Here is a 22,193-nt window from a genome sequence, read left to right on the forward strand (position 1 = left end):
ACACAGGAAGTGTAGGTAAAGAATACAAAAGATAAAACTAGCTCGGACTATTTTTGAACTATTTCTTTCAGCTGTTTTTGTTTGCATTATTACAAAGCCTTGGCAGACAAGAAAAAGTATTCTTAGAATAGCAGATTTCTTGCTTTGTCCTGCATCTGTTCCAAAACCATACAATGTATTTGAACAGCTGGCCAGTAACATGCAATGATCAAGCATGGCAATGACACACAATCACAGTGTTCTTTGCAGATGACCGAGGTTTCAAAGCTGAAATAAACCCTCAGATGTACACATCTTACAGGTCTTAGAGGTACATGTTCAGATTTAAACCATGCTTTTTCTTTTTCTTGAATTGAGCTTTCTATTGGCAACGAAGGACAAACAAGTACTCATATCAAAATAAAATGCTGGAACAGCTCTGCAGGAAAGAATTTCCTGGTGGTGTTGCTCGGACAAGAACCAGAGTAGCTTAGTCTGGCTCTATGTCACTCCCATGCTGCATATAGCTTTAGAATCTTGAAATTATGTTTTGGGTTTTCATAAAATCGTGTAAAGATGCTCAGAAAAAAAATCTTTGTTGTGGATTCACACCTTAGTCTGTATCTTTATCTACTCTGGAACTTTGTATCCAGAGGTATAAATGACTTAACTCTAAACTCCAGAGCTACCCTCTTGGGACAAACTATGTTCTCCTATGTTACCTGCCTGTCTACCTATAAAGAAGAGCTTGAATTTATGTCTACAGTCTTCATCACAATCTATCTTTACATTTAAAAAACTCTAAGAGGATGCCAAGATTATCTTTCTGTGTAGAAAATAGCAGCTTAAGACAAGATCTTAATTAGCATTTCTTCTAACTGCTACAACACTGTAATTTACAGTTATAGCAATGTTCAGAGATTTTTATGCTCATATTAAATGAGTTTCCTACAGCATCTGCTCAAAAATGGAAGTAAAAAAAAAGATAAATTAATTAGCTAGTGGAGAAAACTGACAATTATCACTCTTCTCATCACTACTAAAGAAGCGCTGAAGCAACCTTCTTACTAAACACTGATTTTTATTAAATGTAATTAGTGTAAGGCTTTAAAGACTGCTTCATACATTTGTCTTCATGCAGGTTCTCTTTCTACCTCCATTCTTCCTTTTGCTCACACAGCAGATTTTAACCAGAATACAATATAAGTGGGATGGCTGATAGGAAAGCTAAAAACGCCTACAAAGAGCAGAACAAAATCAGTTATTTTCATCAGCTGAACAATTTGCAAAGAAAAAATCCCAGACACAACAGCCTGACGCAGCAGCATGCTGGAGAGCGAGCATCACTGCAGCTGTCATGCATCTTCCTAAAGCTGCGATTTTGGGCTCGCCCCGACCCCTAGCACCGGCCTGTGAGAACGTAGGGCTGCGGTAGGTTTTTCCTTCCCCGCCTTCTCCGGGCAGCATCACTGGACTGATAAGATGCAGCAGGGCATCTTAAGATAAAGCAGAGAGGAAAGAAAGAAAAAAAAAAAAAAAAAAAAAAAAAGAAAAAAACCAGAGTTCTGTACAGGGCTCGGCCGGGCCGGCCGCGAGGTGCGGCCCGAGCCCTTTAAGCTGCCCACCGTGGGCGCTGGCCGGCGGCAGCCGGAGGCTATTTATACTGGGCGGCGGCGGGCGCTGGGTGTCCTGCGCGGGGCGGTCCCGGCGCGGCGGGGCCCGCAGCGGAGGCTGCCATGGCCACGGCGCTGCCCCCCGCGCCGGCCGGCGGGAGCCGCTCCGCCGGCCGCGCCGCCGAGTCCCCGCTCAGCCCGGCGCGGCTCAGCCGGCTGCAGGAGAAGGAGGAGCTGCGGCAGCTCAATGACCGCCTGGCCGCCTACATCGAGCGGGTGCGGGCGCTGGAGGCCGACAAGTCGGCGCTGCAGCGGCGGCTGAGCGAGCACCAGGCGGGCAGCGACCGGGAGCTGGGCTGCCTGCGGCTCCGCTATGAGGCGGAGCTGGCCGACGCCCGCCGGGCGCTGGACGACATCGCCATCGAGCGGGCCACGCTGCAGGTGGAGCTGGGCAAGATTGGCGAGGAGCACCGGCAGCTGCACGTCAGGTCGGTGCTCCGGCCCCGAGCAGGCCTCCCTGCCCGGGGACACCCCGGGGAGCCGCCTCTTCGGGGCTCCTGCAGGGCGAGGGAAGGGGATGCTTCTGGCAGGAGCCCTTGGGATGTGGGAGGAGCGCGCGGTGATGTTTTATGTCCAGGTCGTGCAGGCATGATAACCCCGAAAGTGTTGCCCTCTGGGGTTAGGAGACGTCTGGATGCCGAAGGTGTTCTGGAGCGATGTTACTGAGTACCTCTGATGCTATGGGGTCACATCAGCACCTGCCTGATGGACGTGGGGCTCCTGCCAAACGTGGGGGGCTGGGTGCCCTTCTGGGCTATGAATACATGGCTGCATGGGTTTGGGTACCACACCTGTGTTTACAAACACTCAAGATGCCGGCAGCTATCTAGAAAGTTATGGAGAATGTTTATATGGAGTCAGAGTGCATCTTTTTTTGGCTGTTTAGTTCAGACTTTACCCAGAGGGGAATACAGGGAGAAGATAGTTCTGGGAGCAGTATGACTTACCTGGTCTAGGCTGGTATTGCTCAGAAGTTTTTGTAGTTGCTTTTAAGTCTGAGAAGAGCTGCCTGCTGTTTTAGCTTGACTTTCTTGTACGCTGTGTATCCTGAGGCCGGAATCATTATATTATCTAGGTTCACCCAAGCCTGAGCAAAGGCACTGTAAGTGCTGTCCCATCCTCCAGAAAAAGGAAGAGATGAGTGAAAAAGTGCCCAATCCCAACAAGCTTCCTCTACAGAAATACAGAGCCTGCTAGCACTGCTTTGTACCCCTATATCAGTTATAGACTTGTAATAATTTGGATGCCCACAGGCCCCTTACATCTTGTTATAAACCTGTATCAGAGCAAATTTAGGCACCAGTTTCTTTTAGTGCCTGGAGGAAGTATTGCCCTTTCATAGACTCAGTAGGACTCAAGTAGCTGTTCTAGTTGGGAATAAAACATGTTTTTACTGTAAGCTTCTGTTTTCAGCTGCATAGTTGTTGGGCTTGTCTCTGTCGTGCTGGGTTTTGGCTCAGAGATATGTTTCATAAATCTAACCAGCCACTTGAGTGGACAGTGAGGAGAGGGGTATTGCCTGTTCTAAGACTTTTCTGCTGCTCTTTGTGTTTGTATAACTCTGGCTTTGTTTGTAAAGCTTTAGACTTGGCAGATATGCAATCCTCTAGACTGTTGGGTTGGGTTTTTTTCCTTTACAGTAACTAGGTCTTAGAAGTGGTTAAATTTACAGCCTATGGGAAATGATACATGGTACATATTGGTTTCTGAAAGGACTAGACTGAAGTCCTAATATTAATGTGTGTTGTATCTGGGCTGCCTAACTGCAAATGTCTCAGATAACTTGGAACAAACTTTGAGGGTATCGTGTCCTTAGATATATACACCCTTTAAATAACCTGGTGGCTGTTTAACCCTTATAGAATGAAATGTCACCAGATAATTTCCCAACAGCATTAACTATTGGCTCTTAATAATAACTGAATAAGAGACTCAAGGTTTTTGACCACAATAAACTGCATTTGGTTTTTTTTAAAACAATGGTGACTGGAAGCAGGCCAAAGATGTTTGAGGAGGAGAAGTTGTAGATAAGCACATTGGTTGAATTCACAGCCTCAGGAAGGTCAAAGCAACTGCACTAACACAGCAGAGAAAGACAAGACCAGTTCCTTTCTGCGTCCTAGTGTGGATGTGCATTTTGCTCCTGAATGTGCCACACACAGTGTAGCAGCTGAGGTTGTAAGAATGGATTCTGTGCGTGCTGCTGACATCCTCTGGCCTTGACAAACAGGAGTCTGTTTCAAACATACCTGAAATCTTTTGGTAAAGTTATTTAAATTCTCCAGATCAAGCCTGTGTGACATCCTGATTTACAAGGAACATGATTGCCAATGCCTCAAAGTTGTTGCTTGTAATTGATAGTCTGTAGGCCACACTTAGCTCTGGCATGGTTGGTATATGGAATGTTGCAGAGTACTGTAACTGTCACTGCTTGCTGCATAGGGGTGTAAAGTGGTGTTCTGAACCCCAAACTTGGATTGAAAGGGTAGTAAATGCTCCTGTCAAAGTCAGACCTGTTACATTGTTGTTCTTAAAGATGAAATGTCTCATTCAGGCTTCTTTGAAAATAATATTTTTCAGGAAAGAATCCAGGAAACCTGAGCCTGGCTGTCAGATGCTTACATTGGAAAGTGAACTGTTAAAACAGATACTAATGGAATTTCAGTTTTGCACACACTCTGATTGCAGAATGAAACTTTTATTACTGTAGGATGAAACAGTCAATATTACATAGTGTTATTGACATAATTAATATCATATGTAATATAGTAAACGGTAGCAGAGACCCCAAAAGGAAGGTAAATAATTAGTACCTAGAAAAAAAAGAAACCATAAACACTAAAAGTACAGTGCATTATCTTGTTTTTCACTGTTAGCAGAGCTATGTTTCTCTTAGAGTCTGAGTAAAGAGTAAATAACTTCTAGCACAACACATTCAACAAATGCCTCTGAAGAGCAGGGCTGGAAAAGGCCTTGAGCGAGCACCTGATGTTGGCCCATGCCCCAGGCCTGTGCTGGAACCAGCCATACCTGCATCTCTTCCAGCAGATTTGTGTAACCCTTATTTTAAATTCCAGATGATGGAGATTCCAGAATATCCCCCCCAGGCAGTGTGCTTCAGTGGTGAACTGTCAGTTTCCTCTCCCTAACATCTAACCCAGGTATTCCTCCCTGCAATTTAAGCTTCCTGTCTTTTCCACAATAGACATGGAAAACACATTCCGTAACTCTATGCAGCAGTCCTTCACGTATTTAAAAATGCTTCTGTCTCTTGTCACTTTTCGCTTCTCTAGACTAAACAACCCTTTGTATTTTCCAGTCTTTCCTTGCAGTTCAAGCTTTCTAGAGTTGATCAATCCTGCAGAATTACTTTGGACTCTTGCCAACTGGTCTCAGTTGTCCACTGGAAAACTCATTGTATGAGTTGACACAACTCTGCCACTTGGCAGAACTGATGTGGCCAAAATAGAGAACTTCCTTTACTCTTTGTAATCTCAAATATGAGTTTTGAGCAGGGATTCTGACTCTGGATAGTGGGCAGGCAACTGCAAGGACATTAAAAGTTGGAGCAGTCTGGGGAATTATCACAGTGTTCTTTCCTGACAGGAACTCGTTGTGGGTTCTTCTTGCACTTCTCCACTGTGGGGCCAATGGCAGCTGAAGAGTGTTTGCCATCCAGGTGGTACCTGCGGTTCCACTGCCCCGCTGTTGGTCTGGGGATGGTCTCGTCTCTGAGAGCAAAGCTCCCCTCACCCTGTACCTCCACGGCGGGAGGGAGGAGAGGGGGTCGCTCGCTGCTGAGGTGCTGCAGGAGGCAAAGCCGCAGCGGAGCAGCTCCCCGGGCTGGGCGCTGCCCGGCCGGGGGACAAAGCTCCAGTGTGCTGCGGACAGGACATCCCGGGGCACGGGGAGGAGGAGCGGCACTGCCGGCAGTCCCAGCCGCGCTCCGCCCCGTCAGGCACCGGCGCGGCGGCCCCGGCTGCCCTCACGGCCCGGCCCGGCCAGGCCCGGCCTGCCGGGGGCGTGCGGGCTCGGGGCCCGGCTGCCCTCAGGCGCTTCCTGCGGAGCTGGGGCCGCCTCTGCTGCGGGGGTGGCCGTGAAGGACCGGCCGGCCCCGGTCTATGAGCGTGCCCGGCCCTCCCCTTGCAGCCGGGGGCCTGTGCCGTCCCTTCCCTCTCCCGCTGGGAATGCCGTGGAAAATAGCTGGCTTCCGCATGGGCTTCGCACTGAACGAGCTGGAAAATGGGTCAGGAATCTCTCTGGTATAACAAATGATGCTTGTCGGAGGGCCCTGTCTGGTTTGTTTTGTGCTCTCACCGTGAGCCTGACAAACCTCTCCTGTGTTTAACCGCAGACCCCTCAGAAGGGAAACGCATTGAGAACTATCCCTCACTAGCTGCACTTAACAGCGTAAAACTCTCCCTTGTAGGAATTCCAAAAAAGAAAGTGATTTAAACCTGGCCCAGGCTCGTGTGAGAGACCTCGATGCCCAGCTAAATGCAAAGGAAGCTGATTTAGCAACAGCCCTGAATGAGAACCGGACTTTGGAGAATGAGCTCCGTGAATTAAAGGATCAAGTACTCAGTGTAAGGCTTGCTATTGGAAGCTGAACTTTGCTTTTTGCTCCTGGAGTTTTTTGCTTGATTTCTCTCAATTAGTTATTGATATTTAAAAGCAGAGAAAGCCTTGTAACTATGACAGTGACAGGTAGACAGATTTCCACAACCTTGCTGACAGCAAATGCTGCTGATGGTGGTTTCCTTAAAACTTCTACCTGTAGGTACCTGTAGGTACCTGTAGGTACCTGTAGGTACCTGTAGGTACCTGTAGGTACCTGTAGGTACCTTTAATTCTATGACCATAGGATGTAATGTTTCTTGCTCTAAAGTCAAAGCAAGATGAAATGTACTGCTATAGTCCCTGTAGCATTCTCTGACATATCAGGGAAGTGTATAATACTGAAAGTGTATATTAGTTTGTCAACATAGGCTGTATTTGGAAGATTAAGTGTAAAAAAAATTATATTAGAAGTTTGGAATAATTACAGTTTTAAAGGGGAGGAATATATATGGATAGTACAATTGTACAGAAGTCTACTTTGAGGAGTCCAGTATAGGTGGTAGGATTAAGGGCTGTTCTATATTTGCCTTGTGGGAAATCTGGCACATTACAATTAAATAGGATTCTATCTGTTGCTGATATTTTGATCCCATGACATAAGAAGTTACACAGAGTAACCTACTTCACTCAACTAGTGTGTTTTGATTACTGTAATTAAGTTGAATGATCTGTAACAAATGGGCTACCTAATTTGAAAAAAATACCTCTTAATTTTGATAACCCTGTTGTCTGTCTTTTCTAGCTGAATCTGTCACTGGAGGATACTAAAAAGCATCTCCACAGCGAAATGTTGAGGAGGGTAGACCTAGAAAACCATATGAAAACTTTGCAGGAAGAAATGACGTTCCAGAAGCGCCTTCATGAAGATGTATGTTTTAGCTTATTAACATGGCATCTTTTTAGGTGTCCATGATCCCTGGATGTACTTAAAGCCCATCTTAACATTGCTATTATCTCTAAAAAGGTAACTAGTAACCTATGGCAGCCCATCAGCTCATAACCACCTAACTAGGAAGGCTCAAGAAAGCCTTCCTCAACCTCATGTTAACTGTGATAGTACCAATAGGTATCTGGGATATGAGAAATTTCTTAGGCTGCTCGTCTAAAGATAACTGAAATCCAAATATATTACTTTGTGTAAGTGATAGTGCATATATTAGTTACTGTTAAATGATTCCAGATGTTTACTTGAAGCCTAAAGTAAGTGAAGAAGTTAAATCTCCTTTAAGCAGCTTGTTTTCTCAACTTCCTTAACACTTCTCAGATACATACAACTAAATTAATAGTTTACATATGAATGCAAACCAACTTCCTTCTCACTGGTAGGAATCTCAAAGTGTATGGCTTGATAGAGAATTCTAATTTTTCTACCCAACTGCTATTACTTTTTGAATAAAGTAAGAATAGGTGAAGTAACGGTGCTTGAAGAAACTGAACTGTAAATGCATGTGTTCTAAGTTTAAAAAAAACAACAAACTATCTAGTTCAAAGAATGAGTCTTACCAATTACTTACTACATTTATTAGTTTAAGCAATATTGGCAGTGAGGTGGAAAAGCAATAGTAAGGCAGCAAGGTGGATGTAACAGATTTAAGGAATTAGTAAGATATGCATAAAGATGAATTACTGTGTACTCAATGATAAATCTGCTTCAATAGGGAAGGACTTGTGAAGCTGGTACACTAAATCCAGTTTCAAACTGTATTGGCTTGTTTATTCTGAGAAATTTCTCCTCCTAGGAGCTCAAAGAGACAAAAAGAGTCCATGAAAGCAGGATAGCAGAAGTAGAATCTGGTCGTCAAAGGGAATTTGAGAGTAAGCTCTCAGATGCTCTGCAGGGCCTCAGAAAACAACATGAAGAACAAATTCAAGGTTACAAAGAGGAGATGGAGCGAACATTCAGTGCAAAGGTGAGTTTGTAGCAGATGACAGTAAAACAAAACTGAAGTTCTCTGCACCTTGACATAATTAAGGTCACAGTGGCATAGACGGCGGATGGATGGGGCCTTGCATTCACTGCAGAGCTTCCTGGCATAAGTTAAGGAATTTCAAAGCAGTGTCAAACTTGACAGTAGGATTCTGCAAACTTTTGATCCCAAACAAAACTGGTTCAAGCATAAATACAGGGAGTGATTAAGAGAAGTTGATCATATTTCAGACTTCTGATGAATTCAGGACCAAGATGTGATATGTTTGTATTAAGCAATTTCAGTCTTAAATAAAACTTAACTTTTCCTACACACCAACTTGCATGCCAACTCAGGGAATTCCTTTGGATGACTGTGTTGCTGTTTCCACTGAAAATTCTGTAAGTCCCTCTTGAAGGAGCACTTCATCCTTTCTTGGGACATTTCAAAATTGAAGTATTTGTAGAGTGATTCGGTGCTGCTTGTAAAGATGCAGGAACTCTTTAATAGACCTTTCGGAGAAGAGTGATAATAGTTTGATTTGTACACCAAATATCCTGCATCTCTATGCTTTGACAAGCAGCTTTTAAACATATTCTCCATTGGTCTTCTGGAGAATCAATTTACTTAATATCCATACACAGTCCTCATACATTACTAACTGAAATATCCTAATCCAGAAATTTTCACTACCTGATTATTGCTGACTTTTTTGGAAAAAAAAGTCCAACTTGTGTAAACCTCCCTGGAGAGCAATACAGAACTTTCTGACCTGGACTTTTTTGGTATCTGCACACCTCAGTAAAAGATAACTACTTCCAGGTGTAAAAGGTGAAAATTACATGGTTTTCCTTCCTCCTTTGTAATACATGCTAATGTGCAACTCAGAACTAACACTGACTTATCCACAGGTGGAGAATGCCCAGCTAGATGCAGCAAGAAACAGTGAGTTTGCCAATGCTGCTCGGGAGGAGCTGAAGGAAACACAGAAGAGAGTTGATACTCTGGTATCTCAAGTTAATCAATATCAAAGCCAGGTTCTGTCTTTATTTGTATAACCTTATAATTACTTTAATTTACTCTTAATTCAAAATATTGGCCTCTTCCCTCTAATCTTCACTTAAGGTTTGATTTATTTATTCCCACCCTTCCATAATTTTAGAATGTTGCTTTGGAGAGCAGAATAAAGGAGCTACAGAATTTGCTGGATTATGATCGTGATCTCCATCGAAGGCGTATGGCTGAAAAGGAGGAAGAAATGGCACAAGCTCAGAAGCAGGCACAAGCACAGCTAGAAGAGTATGAGCATCTCTTAGATGTGAAACTGGCTCTAGACTTGGAAATAAATGCATACAGAAAGATGTTGGAAGGAGAGGAACAGAGGTAGGCTATGACAAGACCTTCATTATGAGAACTTGCTTCATTCAAGACCTCTCTCTCTTTATCCTTCAGAATGTGGGGGGACAAGAAACAAACACTGAGCATGTCATTAATATAGTAATTCAGTTACTGAAGCATCATCTTCTGTAAATGTTATTTATATCCCATATCTACCACATGGTATAGTAAGATGAAGTAGCTTCATAAATCCAGCTGATAAAACTCAAAGGTCCATTAAGCATTCCTCAACTCTCTCAAAGCTTTGTGCTACATCTTAAAGAGCATTCAAGTTCCAAGAATGAAGCTGGGAACTTGGATCAACTCCTGTCTATGCAGATGTGGTATCTTGCATGCATGGTGAGAACATGAACTCTCAGTACATGCTAAGAAGGGTCAAAAAGTTAAAATTACTTTTGCTAAAGTTTGTGTCTGCTGAGACTTTAAAGGAATACTTAGTGCAGTTGTGAATCTTCTCTTATCGATATAAGCTTGCTCTGAACTCTGATGCTGTCTTCCAAACTTAATGAACCACTTAGCTACTCTTGCCAAAAAAGGTAAAATTTTGTATTCAAGACCCCATGGAAAGCTTGGATATAGGAAGCTGTTAGGCTTGGATGTAGTGGGAGGGTAGGCATAAGAAACAAAGCACATCAGATACTCCAGGTGAATGTTATCTGACTCTCTTCTAGGCTAAAGCTGTCACCCAGTCCATCTTCACACAGCACAGCAACTCAAGCAGCAAGTCAGGGGCGACGATTCCTGCATGGGAAGAAAAGGAAGATCAAAGAAACCAAAAAGAGAGAGCATAGTGCTGCATTTAAGACTATTCAGCATGTTTCAGCTACTGGAAATATATCTATTGAAGAGATCGATGCAGATGGGAAATTTGTCAGGCTTAAAAATCACTCTGCTGAGGTACTTCCATTTTCAAGACTGCATTGCAATGTATGACTGCCTGGGGATGGCTTTAGCTTAGTGACAGACTAGACACTGACCTTTTGGTACTGCAGGTGCTCTGTTCCCAGAGATGTCTGGAGGTGCTTTTGGATGGAGGTGCAGGGGGTTCTATTATGCAGAAATTGACCACTTTCAGCAGTTTGTCATCAGATTCAGGCTAGCACTACCAGCATTACTGCTTACCCTTGATGAGCTAAATAGGGAACTCTAGTAAATTGGATAATGATGGCTTTGTGTTAGTCAAAAAATACTTAAAGCAGCTAAAAAGGTTGAGTAGTCAGTGATATCTAATCTATGCAGAGGGTTTATCTGGCCAATTAGCTAATTCTTCCACTAGTTTAGTTTACAAATCCAGAGCTATTAGAATTCATCATCAGGACTTCAAAACATATGGGTTGTAGTTTAGCCATTTCAGCCTGAAATACAGAGTGACCTGTGAAGTTTCAAGGTGTTTATATGTATAGTTGGTAGGTGGCCATGGCAAACTTCATTTCACAATCTCCCTGGTAAAGAGTACCATGACCCTCCCATTAATGGAAGGTAAGAGTATAGGTGTGGCTTAACTTGACTAAGATTAATCCTAAAGTATAGGGAGAAAACATAGGGAGGTTTTAATGGAAATGCAGCTGCTTCCTCAAAATTGTCAAGATACTTGGATGCTACATGAGTGGAATTAAAACTGGCCCATGAGTCTGGAGAGAACCTTGTATTTGTATTATATAGTGTTGCTCTGTAATGCTGAGAGAAATTTCTTGTCCCACAGGATCAACCTCTACATGGCTGGGTGTTGAGACGACGAATTGGAAGTGTGGCAGATGTTACTTACAAGTTTCCTTCACGGTTCACTCTTCAGGCAGGCCAAGAAGTTACAGTAGGTATTGGGTTTGTGAAACTTCCTCAGAGCTCTGTTCTTATGTTACATGTCAGTAGAGATTCCTGTAATATGGAAAACTAAATAGATACTCCAAGAGTCTAAAGAAAAGCTTTTATGTGGAGATAGGTATGGGGAAAATCCTTAAAGCAACCTGATCTGAAATGCTAATTACATTTCCTTTAAAGCTTGGACTGATCTTGGATAATCCCAAACTGGAGTGTTCTCTAATTGTAAACAGAATTGTTGTATTCTAGATTTTTTCTTAGGGTTTCCCATACACCTGTGATTTGATAAAAGTTGTGTAGAGACTCACACTCTTACTCAGGTCTTTAGTCTACTCCAGGTTAGCAATGCTGAACTCATTATTTGTAGTACTAAGCAACACACTAGCTCTAAAATCATACTCCAGGTACATGTAGATGATGATCAAAGAGTGAACTCTGTACTTGCTGCTCCAAACTGTGGAGGAGTTTGTTCAATGGATCTGAGTGATCCCAGGTGAGAGGCTCTTGCACGCACAAGTTGCTGCCCCGAGCCTGTCTGTGACTGGGGCTTGGCTCTGTGACTCAGATGTTCTGTATGGCCAAGCAGGGCTACCTCTACATTGGACAGAAGCTGTTGATAGTCTTTTCTGTTTTACAGTCTTCAGCTGGGAAAAGCTTTACCACCATTCTTGGTAGTCCTGAAAAGAACTAACTTGCCAGGGATTACATGGATCAGTTTCTCCTACTGGTTGTCTTTGGTATTAAAATACTTATATAATTATTATGTTAGACTGAATTGTAATCTAACTACAGAAAAAGATTCTTCAGAAGCTCACTGTAAATCTGTTGCAGATCTGGGGTGCAGCTGCTGGTGTAAGCCCAGGTCCTAGTGATCTGGTCTGGAAGTCTCAGAAGTCTTGGGGAACTGGTGATAATATTGGTGTTACACTCATCACAGATGATGGTGAGGTAAGTAAAACAATAAAACACTTCTATACTGTCCTAATGCTAAATTTGTCTGTGTTTAATACCTGGGGGGTCTTGATGGCAATTCAAATGTATTCTAGGAACTCGCAGAGAGGAAGATAATGCTTGTACCCAGAGAAGAAAGTGAGCATGATGATGATTATGAAGAAATAACTGGAAGTGAAGCAGAGTTTGCATCTCAGGTAAGCTGCATGAAGTTTAAATACATGCTGTCAGCAGTCATTCAATGGCCACTTCTTTTCCTTACTAAATGAAAATATTGCTTCAAGTACTCTTCACATCCCGCAACTCTTAATGTTTTTCTTGATGTCAGACCAAAAGAAGAAGAAAAAAGAAATGTTGTTTGGTTTCATGATAGTGGTTCCTGTGAGCATCCTTAAGCAGGTGAGATGGTGAGAATCATGCTTGTCACCTCATAGAAAACTTGCTTCATCAGTAGTGCTGCAGTCTCTTGTCCCACATAGGATGTAGCTTGCATGGCTTTGCATCAGAAGTGCAACTAAAGTTTTGCTTTTTCTCTGAGTATGATCAAACTCATTAATTATTTAATATCTTATTACTGACACACTGGAAATACAACCTTTAATGTCCATTTCATCTAAATATTTCACTGTGAGTTAAAGCTGTTATCCCAGAACAGAATGCAAACACTAACTACATCTCTGGGATGAAGTGACTTTACACTCCAGTGTCCCTGGCTTGCTTTTAAGATGATTGCGATGTGAACTTAAGGTCAATATACTTAAAAACTTTTGGCTACAAACTTGCATGGTGTAATACCCTGTGCAAGACTATCCAGCCCCTGAAAATGGCTTTTGACTGACCATAATACAAGTCTGAACTGATGCAGTTTGGATGCTCCTACGGTACTTCGATATGCTATTAGCTATCTTTAATTGCTGATGTAGTCTAAACTAATAAGGGCTTTAAGTTGGTCCTAACCAAACAATTATAGACTGTACTTGACTCAAGTTGGTTTGTGTCTTGACCTGAAATGGTACTATAGTACAAACTCCAAAGCCTGAGAGCAAGGGGATGCTTAGCTAAAAACTCTGTCCTTCCTGCTGACAAATGTTCAGCTCTTCCAAAAACTGATGCTACACAGTTACAAGGAAGAGTCACATCTTACTGAACTAGGTTAAAGCCCCCACCACCCTTTCCTAGATATTTTCATAATGTATCTGTCTGAAAACTAACTTAAAAGTACCTTAGAGAACTGTCTTTCTGGAAGAAAACGTACCTAAATAGGCAGCTACTGCCTGCTGGTTTTATTTTATTGTCCTTTCAAACAGAAAATCTGGATAAATATCTGTTACTACAATACCATGTGGCTTGAGGGACGTTTTTCAGTCTCCTGACTTGCATGCACATTCTTGTAATATTTTCAGTCTCATTTAGGATGGTGAGACCCCATTAAACAGGCTATTGAGAAGGTCTATAATGCTGTTCTGCCCTTTGGGCTCTTAGTTATACAAGCTTCTTTTCATGCTCAGAGTAGGACCTCTCCTCAAGGGTGGCTTCTTTTTATTTTAAAAGGCATTTTTTGAGTTCACTTAAAACTTCTTTAATAATCAGTGATGGAAAGCAAAAGTAACTTTTTTCCTTACACTTCTAATCTGTTTTATCAGCAACTTTACAATACAGTTGTGTGCCACTTATGGTAAGAGTCAGTTCTCATACTTTCAATCAAATTTTAATGTCATTCCTGTTTGCTGAATTTCTATCCAACTTTTGACATTAGTACCTATATGCTTCTGTTGCCTTGGTAGTTCTGAAATGGCTGCTTAGTAAACAGAAGTTAACTGCATGCAGTAAAATAATGGGAAGAATGCATGCTGTGCTTTAAAGGAAGGCAGCGTTTCCATGTTTTGCTTCTGCTTTGACCATCCTAATGAGAGCAGCACGGATCTGCATGGCACTTGGGTCCTGATGCTTGGGAAGTGAGATAGTGATGGGCAGTCTGTCAGCCTTCCATTAATGAAGGCACAGGTTCATGTATTGCATGGACTTAGACTTGTGTAGTTCAGTTCATGTACTGCCTCTTGAAAATCTGCTTTGCTTTATTAATAAGTAACTAAATCTACAAAGTGCTAAAAACCCTTCCTGCCTATATGAGGATCAAGTAGGTAACCAACAAGAAATATTAAGTTTGTGCACGTGCTAATTAACCTAATGTTTTCATGTTCTCTCTCTGCAGCAAAATGAAGATCCCAGCTGTTCTGTCATGTAACATGGACAACCATCTGAAAACACCTCTCAGTGTTAGGTGACATAGACTGTATGTGTGTTGGTATCTTCTGTAATATCTGAAATTTGGAATTCACATATTCCATCTGATGTCTTTGTGAGAAGCATTGTCCATAACATGATGGAATTTGCTACCTTCTGATACTGGACCCTGGCCTTGGATTCACTGATACACAAAGAGCAGTAGAATACAAGCTCCATGTGAAGTTATTTTTTATTTTTACTTTTACACAAGGATCCGGTTTCTCTGACCTGCTGAAACAGAGGAGGGTACAGAGTTTACAAAGCTTCTAAACATGTGCCCTAACAGGATCTTAAACACTTGACAATGAACATGAGGCTGCCTCAGCTTTCTCAATATTCTGATAGGGTATTCTCCAAAGGTAATTTCTCTTTCCAGTCTGAGTGGGAAACATGGGACTGATCACACCCTTGCACCTTGAGCAAGTCTGAAGTAAAACATTGTACAGAAGAGTGATGAGTGTCTGAAATGTTTCCTGCTCAGCTCCTAATGCAGAAATACATACTACATGGTCTGGATCACTTCCTAGAGTGAAACACTTTAGAATTAAAAGCAAATTGTAAAAAATATTCAAAAGTTATAAAATTATAAAGTATAAAGGTATTAAATGTACTGTTTCTGTAGCCCAGCAGCTGGAAGTCCCTGATTCAGTATTGTATATTCCTAGATGCAGGGTATCACAGCAGAGCTGTGCCAGCCTTAACTTGGAAAAATGTATCCTGGAAATGTGAAAAACATCTCATTCTTACAGAGCAGGTACTGAGACCAGTGCTGCTAGCACTGTTTGATTGGTCCAAACAGCTTTCTAAGGGGCTGGAGAGAAAAATATGCTAAGTAAAAAATCAGAACTAGAAAGCCCCAACTGCAGTGAAAAACATCAAACTCCTTGCTCTGGGAGCCCTTATGTGCTAAATCTCCATGCAGGCCACAGCTGTGTCTAATGGGACTGCTGGGGAAAACTGGTTATGGGCCAGTGTGTGCAGCTCCCTGTCACTCTGGTAGCTCTGTGCTCCGTGAAAAGCCTGTCCTGTAACCCCCGGGAGGGGACAGTCAGCCTCGGGCCCGCTGCAGTCACTCTGGCTCTCCAAACTGCTCCCCCGCTGGCCCTGGAGGAAAGAAAGGGCTTTGAGCCACATGAAGTAAACTTCCACCTGAGAGCAGGAGGGGAGCAGCTGAGCCTGCAGCTTTCTCTCAATGCTGGAGTAGTGTTTTGATTGTCTCTTAACTTGCCAAAGTGTTCAGTTCCAAATTCAAGACCTGCTTTGTGTTAGGATGCAGGTGTTAAGGTGGGGTTTTCCTTATGCTAGCTTAAACTCTGACATTATTTAAAAATTCTAATTTTGAGACATCAAGAGTAGATGCTGGTTTAAGACTTGGATTTTAGCAGATCCAAATTCTTGTTCCACCTCAAACAATATAAATAGCTGCTGCTCTAACTTTGCTGTATTTATCTTTATTTCTTAAAACTTTTTTAACTATTAAAGATATTTTTCATGTATATAAAAGCAGTCTTGGATTTAAGTATTTGTAGATTAAATAATAAAGGTCTGTCTGTTCAATTATTTCTGTTGAGTGGTTCAAAATACTGTGAAGTAGTAAAATTGGTAATTTTAGAGACTGTAGGGTGAAGAAATGTTCAGCAATGCACTCTGCTCTCCTGTTTATATTTATCACTTACTGCAACTGGAGCTGAACTGCTGTGTGCTTAAGAGGAATCTTCAGTAGCAAGCTTGGCTGTAAAGAATTCAGTTCTCATCTATTTGTCTTATATAGAGAACAATTGGCAAAAAGCTACATGTTCCTCCAGGGCTGCTCACTTTGTTTGGTCACTACTCCATTACTAAGCAAAGCAGAGATGGTAAACAGAAAAACAGTGATTCTATCTTCATTTGGGTAAGTACTTCTGATGCCAGAATTCTTCCTTAATTTTGAAGCTTTTCTAGTATTTTTTTAGTTATGACATGTCTTTCCATCACTGCCTATTCTTCCCTTTCTCTTCCTTTCCATCCCTTTCAACTAAATATAAGAAATAGAAATGTACTAACTTCATTTGTGTGCAGCAGGCACCAGTGCCTTTCTCTCACTGGAATCCCATACAAACCCTATGGAACTAGGAGCAGTTTATACTTAATTCCAAGGAATTTCCCTCTTCTGCTAGAAAAAGATGTTAACAGACATAAATGCTAAACTATCAATAGAAAAAGGGCAAGATTATTAAAACTACAGTGCAGAAGGTGTCATCAAACTAATACTTTCCTTATTCATGTATTTTTTAACTTGGCATTGTTTTTGTCACTGAAAGCTGATCTGTTCAGCAAAAGTGGCCTCCTGCTCAAACAAGTGCCAGCACCACCAGTAGAGAAGCAGCAACCACTCTTCTTATCCCACAGAAATATTTATTCAGTTTGATCAGTAAATTATACCAATTTTCAATGCTGAGAACTTGTACTTAGTACAACATCATCTTAATATTGACAACAACCATTTTGCCTTTTGTCAACATACAATGCAAAAGATGAATTAACTTGTGCACAATAAATTACGGTGTGATAGATGAAAACAGCTCAATGACATCAGTAACTTAGGAACTGGTTACAGTTAGCTTCACTAACAGTACTTTTTAAAGTGGTTTTCAATAGTAAAATCATTGCAGCCAAAGATAAAAAAAATCCACATACAATAATAGCAAGGAAATGCATTTTTGGAGCAACAGTGAGCTACCAGTAAACACTTCATACAGTGATCTTCAAGGCACAAAGCAAAAAAACTGGGTATGGGTTTTTTTGCAGGTTGACAAATCAGGGAAGGTGAAATTTTTTTGAATATAAAATAAATACATTTTAAAAAGACGCATACAAAAGTCAGTAAGTCAGTCAAACAGCAAGGCTTTCACAGAATGCCACACTGACAGAACATTTGTGAATCCATTTCAGTCATGAAATCATGTTCACAGCTCAAATGACACAATCACTGAGGCAAGGGAACTATCACTTCAACATAATTAATGGGGAAGAAGCCAGACTCTCCATTTAACATCCCCTCATACCAATTCTCATCAATCTGATTGGTCAAAGTTATGATGTCCCCTTCCTTAAACCCAAGCTCGCCTTCATTTTCTGGCTCAAAGTCATAGAGAGCTTGGCAGCAAGGCTGATCCATGTGCACTGAAGAACCTGTCCCAGTGACAGAAAAAACAACCACATTAATTTGAGTTTCACAGCATCCCACCATCCACTAGGCACAAAACAAGGGGTCAAAAATGTAGCTCTGCTGTCATGTCGACAGCGACAGCTTTTCCATTGCTTTTATTCATTAACATCTGGTGCTTCTACATATAAAATACAAGACTACTGACAATAAGTTTAAAGCATAATTGTTTGTCCCTTAAGTTCAGATGCTACTCCTTTCATTCCTAGTTGCCTTCCCTCTCAAAAGGATGTTTATTTCCAGCTGAGGGTTTGAGTAATCAGTTGTCAAAACCCATGGGCTCTCTGTGAAGCAGCTGCCAGAGGAATCGGAAGGGCAGGAGTTGAGGAAGCAGAAGAGTCAACAGGGGAAATGACAGGGAATCCTTTAAACAAATGGCACTGCAGCACATTGATCCTGTGGGAACACCTCCCAGAGGGCAGGGGCCCCTGTTCTGTCCTACAAACACAGCCCTGCAGCCTGAGGCAGACACTTGGATTTTCACACCACATGTGCCCTGGCAGGAGTGAGGCTTCCACCCTCACCTGAGCAGTGACAGTTCTGGGTTACTGCTCCCTGAGCTTGTGTGCCCCAGACCTTTATCTTATACATCCTCCATCTGAACTAAGGCAAAGGCTATGGCAGGAACAAAGGCACTTGTCAAATTATTTTAGGGATGAAAACAGTTTTCTGATACAGTATCTGGCTGTTCTTGTGATTATATTGTTTATCCTAAAAAGATCTTCATTCCAAATCACACTTAAACATTAAAGAAATACATTGATCTTGTTAATGCAGCAAATAACTTTTTAAAATATATTCTCATGGAGGAGTGTTATTTAGCTTGGATTTGTGGTACGAACGTATATGTAGCATTCATATTTATGAATAATTAGAATATATTTTATTAGAATAATTTATGTTCAAATTGTAAAGCTCAAAGCTGTGGTCAAGGACTAGCCCCTGGTTCAACTGTAGTTCAGCCATAACAGATTTTTTAATAACATATGTAATGTATCCAAATACAGGTCTGGTAATTTGAAATACATTTATAAATGAAGAATTGGAGAAAAGACTTAATGTTGCTGCCTTGTAAAGAGAAGTACCACACCTTATAGCATGACACTTCTAGAACACTAGTACTTAAATTATTCAGGTTGTCATATTGGGAACATTGCAGCAACATGCAAATATTCCAGTCTTGACTCTCCCAGCTATCATTTTTTACTGGGTAAACCTGAATGCAATTTATAATGCAATACAGATATAACAGCTAAAATGGCAGAAATGCATTTTTATCTGTTAATCATGGTAATGCATAGGAAACTATTAAAAACTAACTGCTTGGGCATTTTCTAGATAAAGGAATTAGGAGAAGTCTCTAAAAGAAACCAGGTAAGAACCAGTGGTGATCACTTAGTGAGAACAGGCAGGTGAAAGCATCTTTTTAATTGACAATAATACAACTGGGGGCAATATCTGGTGTTAAAACTGGAAAGCAGGAATTGCTTTTTTCTTTTGTGAGTACATTTTACCCTTGATAGCAACAGAAGAGAGCTTTTATTTATTACAATGGAAGAGAAGTGACAACAGAGACTAAGCAAACCTTCCCAGAGCAGCACTGTCACAATATCAGACTCATCCTCTCCCAGTGGAAGGCTCAGGGTAGTGACAAAGTCCTACAAGAACCAACTAAATTAGAGCTACTCTAATACACTGGTACAGGTGAAAGCTTGGTTGTCGTATATTTGCTGAAGGACTCCAAGCAGAAAAAGAGATGATGAGCCAGTTGCCCAACAAAAATGGACTTATGTTTAAAACCAAAGATGGACTGATTGTGTTTAAAAATAGCTGAGTTACTTTCAACCTTTGCCAAGGTAGAACTGGTACCAGCTCTCCGGAACTGGCAACAGCAGAAGGCAGCGATCGCAAAAATTGACAGAGTTCCTCGCCTTCACCAGCTGCTCTGATGGGGCTAATCTGTTACTGCAAGCCCATTCATTTCTGACAGTGAGGTACCTGATCTGAGATGGATCACATTTGGTTCATTTTAAGCTCCAAAGAACTGCAAAGAAACGTCTGGCAGCCTGGAAAGGTTTTTAAATAATGGCCACAGCCAGCACAACCGGTTTCACTCCAGGCTGCAGGATCAGTCAAAGTCTTCATTAGAGTCAGGCAGCTGCTGCTACTGTGTAATCCAATGAGACAAAGCTTTCCTGACAAAGGTAAGGGGGCAGCACTGCCTGACAGTCTGCAACACATACTGCTTAACATCACAGAAGTGCTGGCACCACTCCAGCCTTTTGCTGTCTACTTGCACAAATGTTGCAGAGGTTACAGCTAAATAAATTGCACTCTTCTATTTCTGCCAACAGAGTTTATGTTAATTTGCAACTCCATATGCACCTCCTTTATTTCTCCAGTTTACTTCCCTGTCACAGTCAAAAAAACTGTCATTAATTTCCAAACCACTCAGATCTGGACAGCACATAATCAGGGTAAGCAAGAAGCTGTCTGTGATTCCTGGAGTGTTACAGGATGAAACCAAAATGCCATTCAATGATGGTTTGGGGTTTTTGTTTGTTTTCCCCAAAGGGAGTGTGCTATTGCCTGTATTTGCATCTATTCTGCCTTCTATACCATGCTGTATACATCAGGTAGCAAGACTGTACTTTAATAATCACAAACTGGAAGCTTGCTAAGATAATTAATCCCAGTCTCCCTCATTGCTGAAGTGAGTAAACACTTGGATGTTTATGTTAAATTCCAGCATGTGGCAACCAGATCCATATATTTCATATCACAGTCAAACCTGACAAACAAACTGAGTGAAAGGCATGATGTAATACAGCAATTAAAGAGTTCTAAAATGAGCCAGATGATGCTCACAGCTGCAGCTCATTAATGAGGATAACAATGAATTAGAACTAGAGATTTTTTTATCTGCATTTACTCGAAGCAGCCAAAAAACTCACAACAACATAAAAAATTAAGTTTATGTGAGTGTAGCCCTGCAAATGTGTGCGAGTCATAAGTAGTAAATAATCCTCACATGTTAGAGACTATACAAAGGAAAATACTAATTCTGGTCCAAGAGGCTGATTGTTGAAAAACTTTTGTGGAACATGGGAAAAGTAATTTCCATGCTCAGAACTGTACCATGGTAGTAGTGCTGAATGTGTCACATCTTGCTTTGAACTGTCCTGCAGGTCACCATGGGTTTGCTGAATACCAAGACACTACTTACCCTGAGGGACAGAGTCAGAGAAATGAAAGATCTTTATTTAGATAGGGTCAATATGAAAGCAGAGAAAATGAAGCATGGAAGTACTTGTTTGTGTAGGATGGGGAGCTCAGTTTCCTAAGAAAAAAGAAGGTGATTATAATGCTATCTCCCCATCTCATGGAGACTTTAAGACATTTAGCAGTTTTGCTTAGAACTGCCTGGTTCTCATATCTAAATCACAGATAATAAAAAAAATCAAATCTCTTTCATGACTCCAATTTTAAAAAGGGACAGAAAGGTTTTCCCATTTATAAGCAGGGCATATTGAGCCCACTGCAGTTCACAGATATGCATATGGACAACATTTGAGTAGGAATAGGAAAAGAAAAGAGAATGAACAGTGATTTCAGTGATGATTTGTACTTGCTGGGGAGGTAAGTACAGCATCCACAGCTTTTTCAGGAGGAAAAAAAACAAGCATACATTGTCTTTCTAATGTTATTAGTAACACTTCAGTATGGCAACAAGTATTACATATATACTATTTCTCCTTGTCATCTCTTTTATGGTAGTTTTATTTCTTTTCCATTCTGACAGCACTGAGTGAAGCAGTGACAACCTCTCATTTAGTGATATGCAAACAATTGGTGCAACAGTCCCTGAATGGAGTCGCTGAGTGGAAGTGCCTCATTCCTTCCCTGTCTTAGTGACCAGGGGTCATTTATTTTCCCATTTTCACTGAATTTCAGCTGAGATTTTCCTTTAACTAAGTGGGCTGGAAGCAACCTGGAGAAGTCATCATCTGTCTTTCTCCCAAAGACAGGATTGATTATCCTTAAAGAACATCTTGGAACAACTGCTGGATGGCAATGATAACCACTGTAATGTGGTTTGACACACTAGTTTATATACAAACACTGAATCTGAATCTCCTTTCTCCCCTGCACATGCAAAACAGGCAAAAAAAAAAAACCTATATAATTTGGTAAGTAGTTGATAGGGCCAAAAAGTTTTATGGTGATTTTTAATAACGTTGCTATGTTTTTGCTACTTTCATCCAGATGTGCTGGATGAAAATACCAAGGTTACTGATCCCTGCAAACATCTCCAGTGCTTTGGATGAAATGTGACCTTGTGTCACAAGTCTTAGG

The 22,193-nt window shown here is 41.4% G+C and overlaps 2 protein-coding genes across 14 annotated transcripts in view; one reads left to right on the forward strand and one right to left on the reverse strand.

Moving 5' to 3' along the window:
* The first annotated feature begins 1,666 nt into the window (after positions 1 to 1,666).
* Positions 1,667 to 16,192, forward strand: LOC111934075 (lamin-B3-like). Of its 7 annotated transcripts, XR_015275976.1 has the most exons (13): positions 1,681 to 2,080; positions 6,082 to 6,238; positions 7,015 to 7,140; positions 8,012 to 8,182; positions 9,091 to 9,216; positions 9,342 to 9,562; positions 10,249 to 10,474; positions 11,280 to 11,387; positions 12,227 to 12,343; positions 12,442 to 12,543; positions 12,675 to 12,745; positions 13,990 to 14,021; positions 14,559 to 16,192. XR_015275976.1 is itself a non-coding variant. In XM_086849611.1 (12 exons), exons 1-11 carry the CDS (start codon positions 1,716 to 1,718, stop codon positions 12,714 to 12,716), a joined length of 1,761 nt encoding a protein of 586 aa, XP_086705737.1. In that variant the 5' UTR covers positions 1,681 to 1,715; the 3' UTR covers positions 12,717 to 12,745; positions 14,559 to 16,192. The 7 variants fall into 7 exon arrangements, 6 of the variants coding, with proteins under 6 accessions (XP_086705738.1, XP_086705737.1, XP_086705740.1 ...); XM_086849611.1 differs by lacking the exon at positions 13,990 to 14,021; XM_086849614.1 differs by lacking the exon at positions 12,675 to 12,745 and having other exon boundaries at positions 14,559 to 16,186.
* An 814-nt stretch (positions 16,193 to 17,006) lies between these two features.
* Positions 17,007 to 22,193, reverse strand: part of SH3GL3 (SH3 domain containing GRB2 like 3, endophilin A3) — a 55,401-nt gene continuing 50,214 nt past the window's right edge. For all 7 annotated transcript variants that reach the window (XM_086849618.1, XM_023933931.2, XM_086849616.1 and 4 more), the window contains exon 9: positions 17,007 to 17,803. In XM_086849618.1, coding sequence (XP_086705744.1) covers positions 17,598 to 17,803 — 206 coding nt within the window. In that variant the 3' untranslated portion in view covers positions 17,007 to 17,597. The remainder of the gene's footprint in view (positions 17,804 to 22,193) is intronic.

The sequence above is a fragment of the Cyanistes caeruleus genome, chromosome 13, assembly GCF_971803275.1.
Source record: "Cyanistes caeruleus chromosome 13, bCyaCae1.hap1.1, whole genome shotgun sequence".
NCBI classification, from domain to species: domain Eukaryota; kingdom Metazoa; phylum Chordata; class Aves; order Passeriformes; family Paridae; genus Cyanistes; species Cyanistes caeruleus.

What these genes read in the sequence shown, in the direction of transcription:
- LOC111934075 (XM_086849614.1), top strand. Translation starts at nt 1,716, where the DNA reads ATGGCCACGGCGCTGCCCCCCGCGCCGGCCGGCGGGAGCCGCTCCGCC. An exon ending in TTAAAAATCACTCTGCTGAG is followed by an intron (nt 10,475 to 11,279) that starts GTACTTCCATTT and finishes CTTGTCCCACAG; the next exon opens with GATCAACCTCTACATGGCTG. An exon ending in AAGCAGAGTTTGCATCTCAG is followed by an intron (nt 12,544 to 13,989) that starts GTAAGCTGCATG and finishes CTGTTTTATCAG; the next exon opens with CAACTTTACAATACAGTTGT.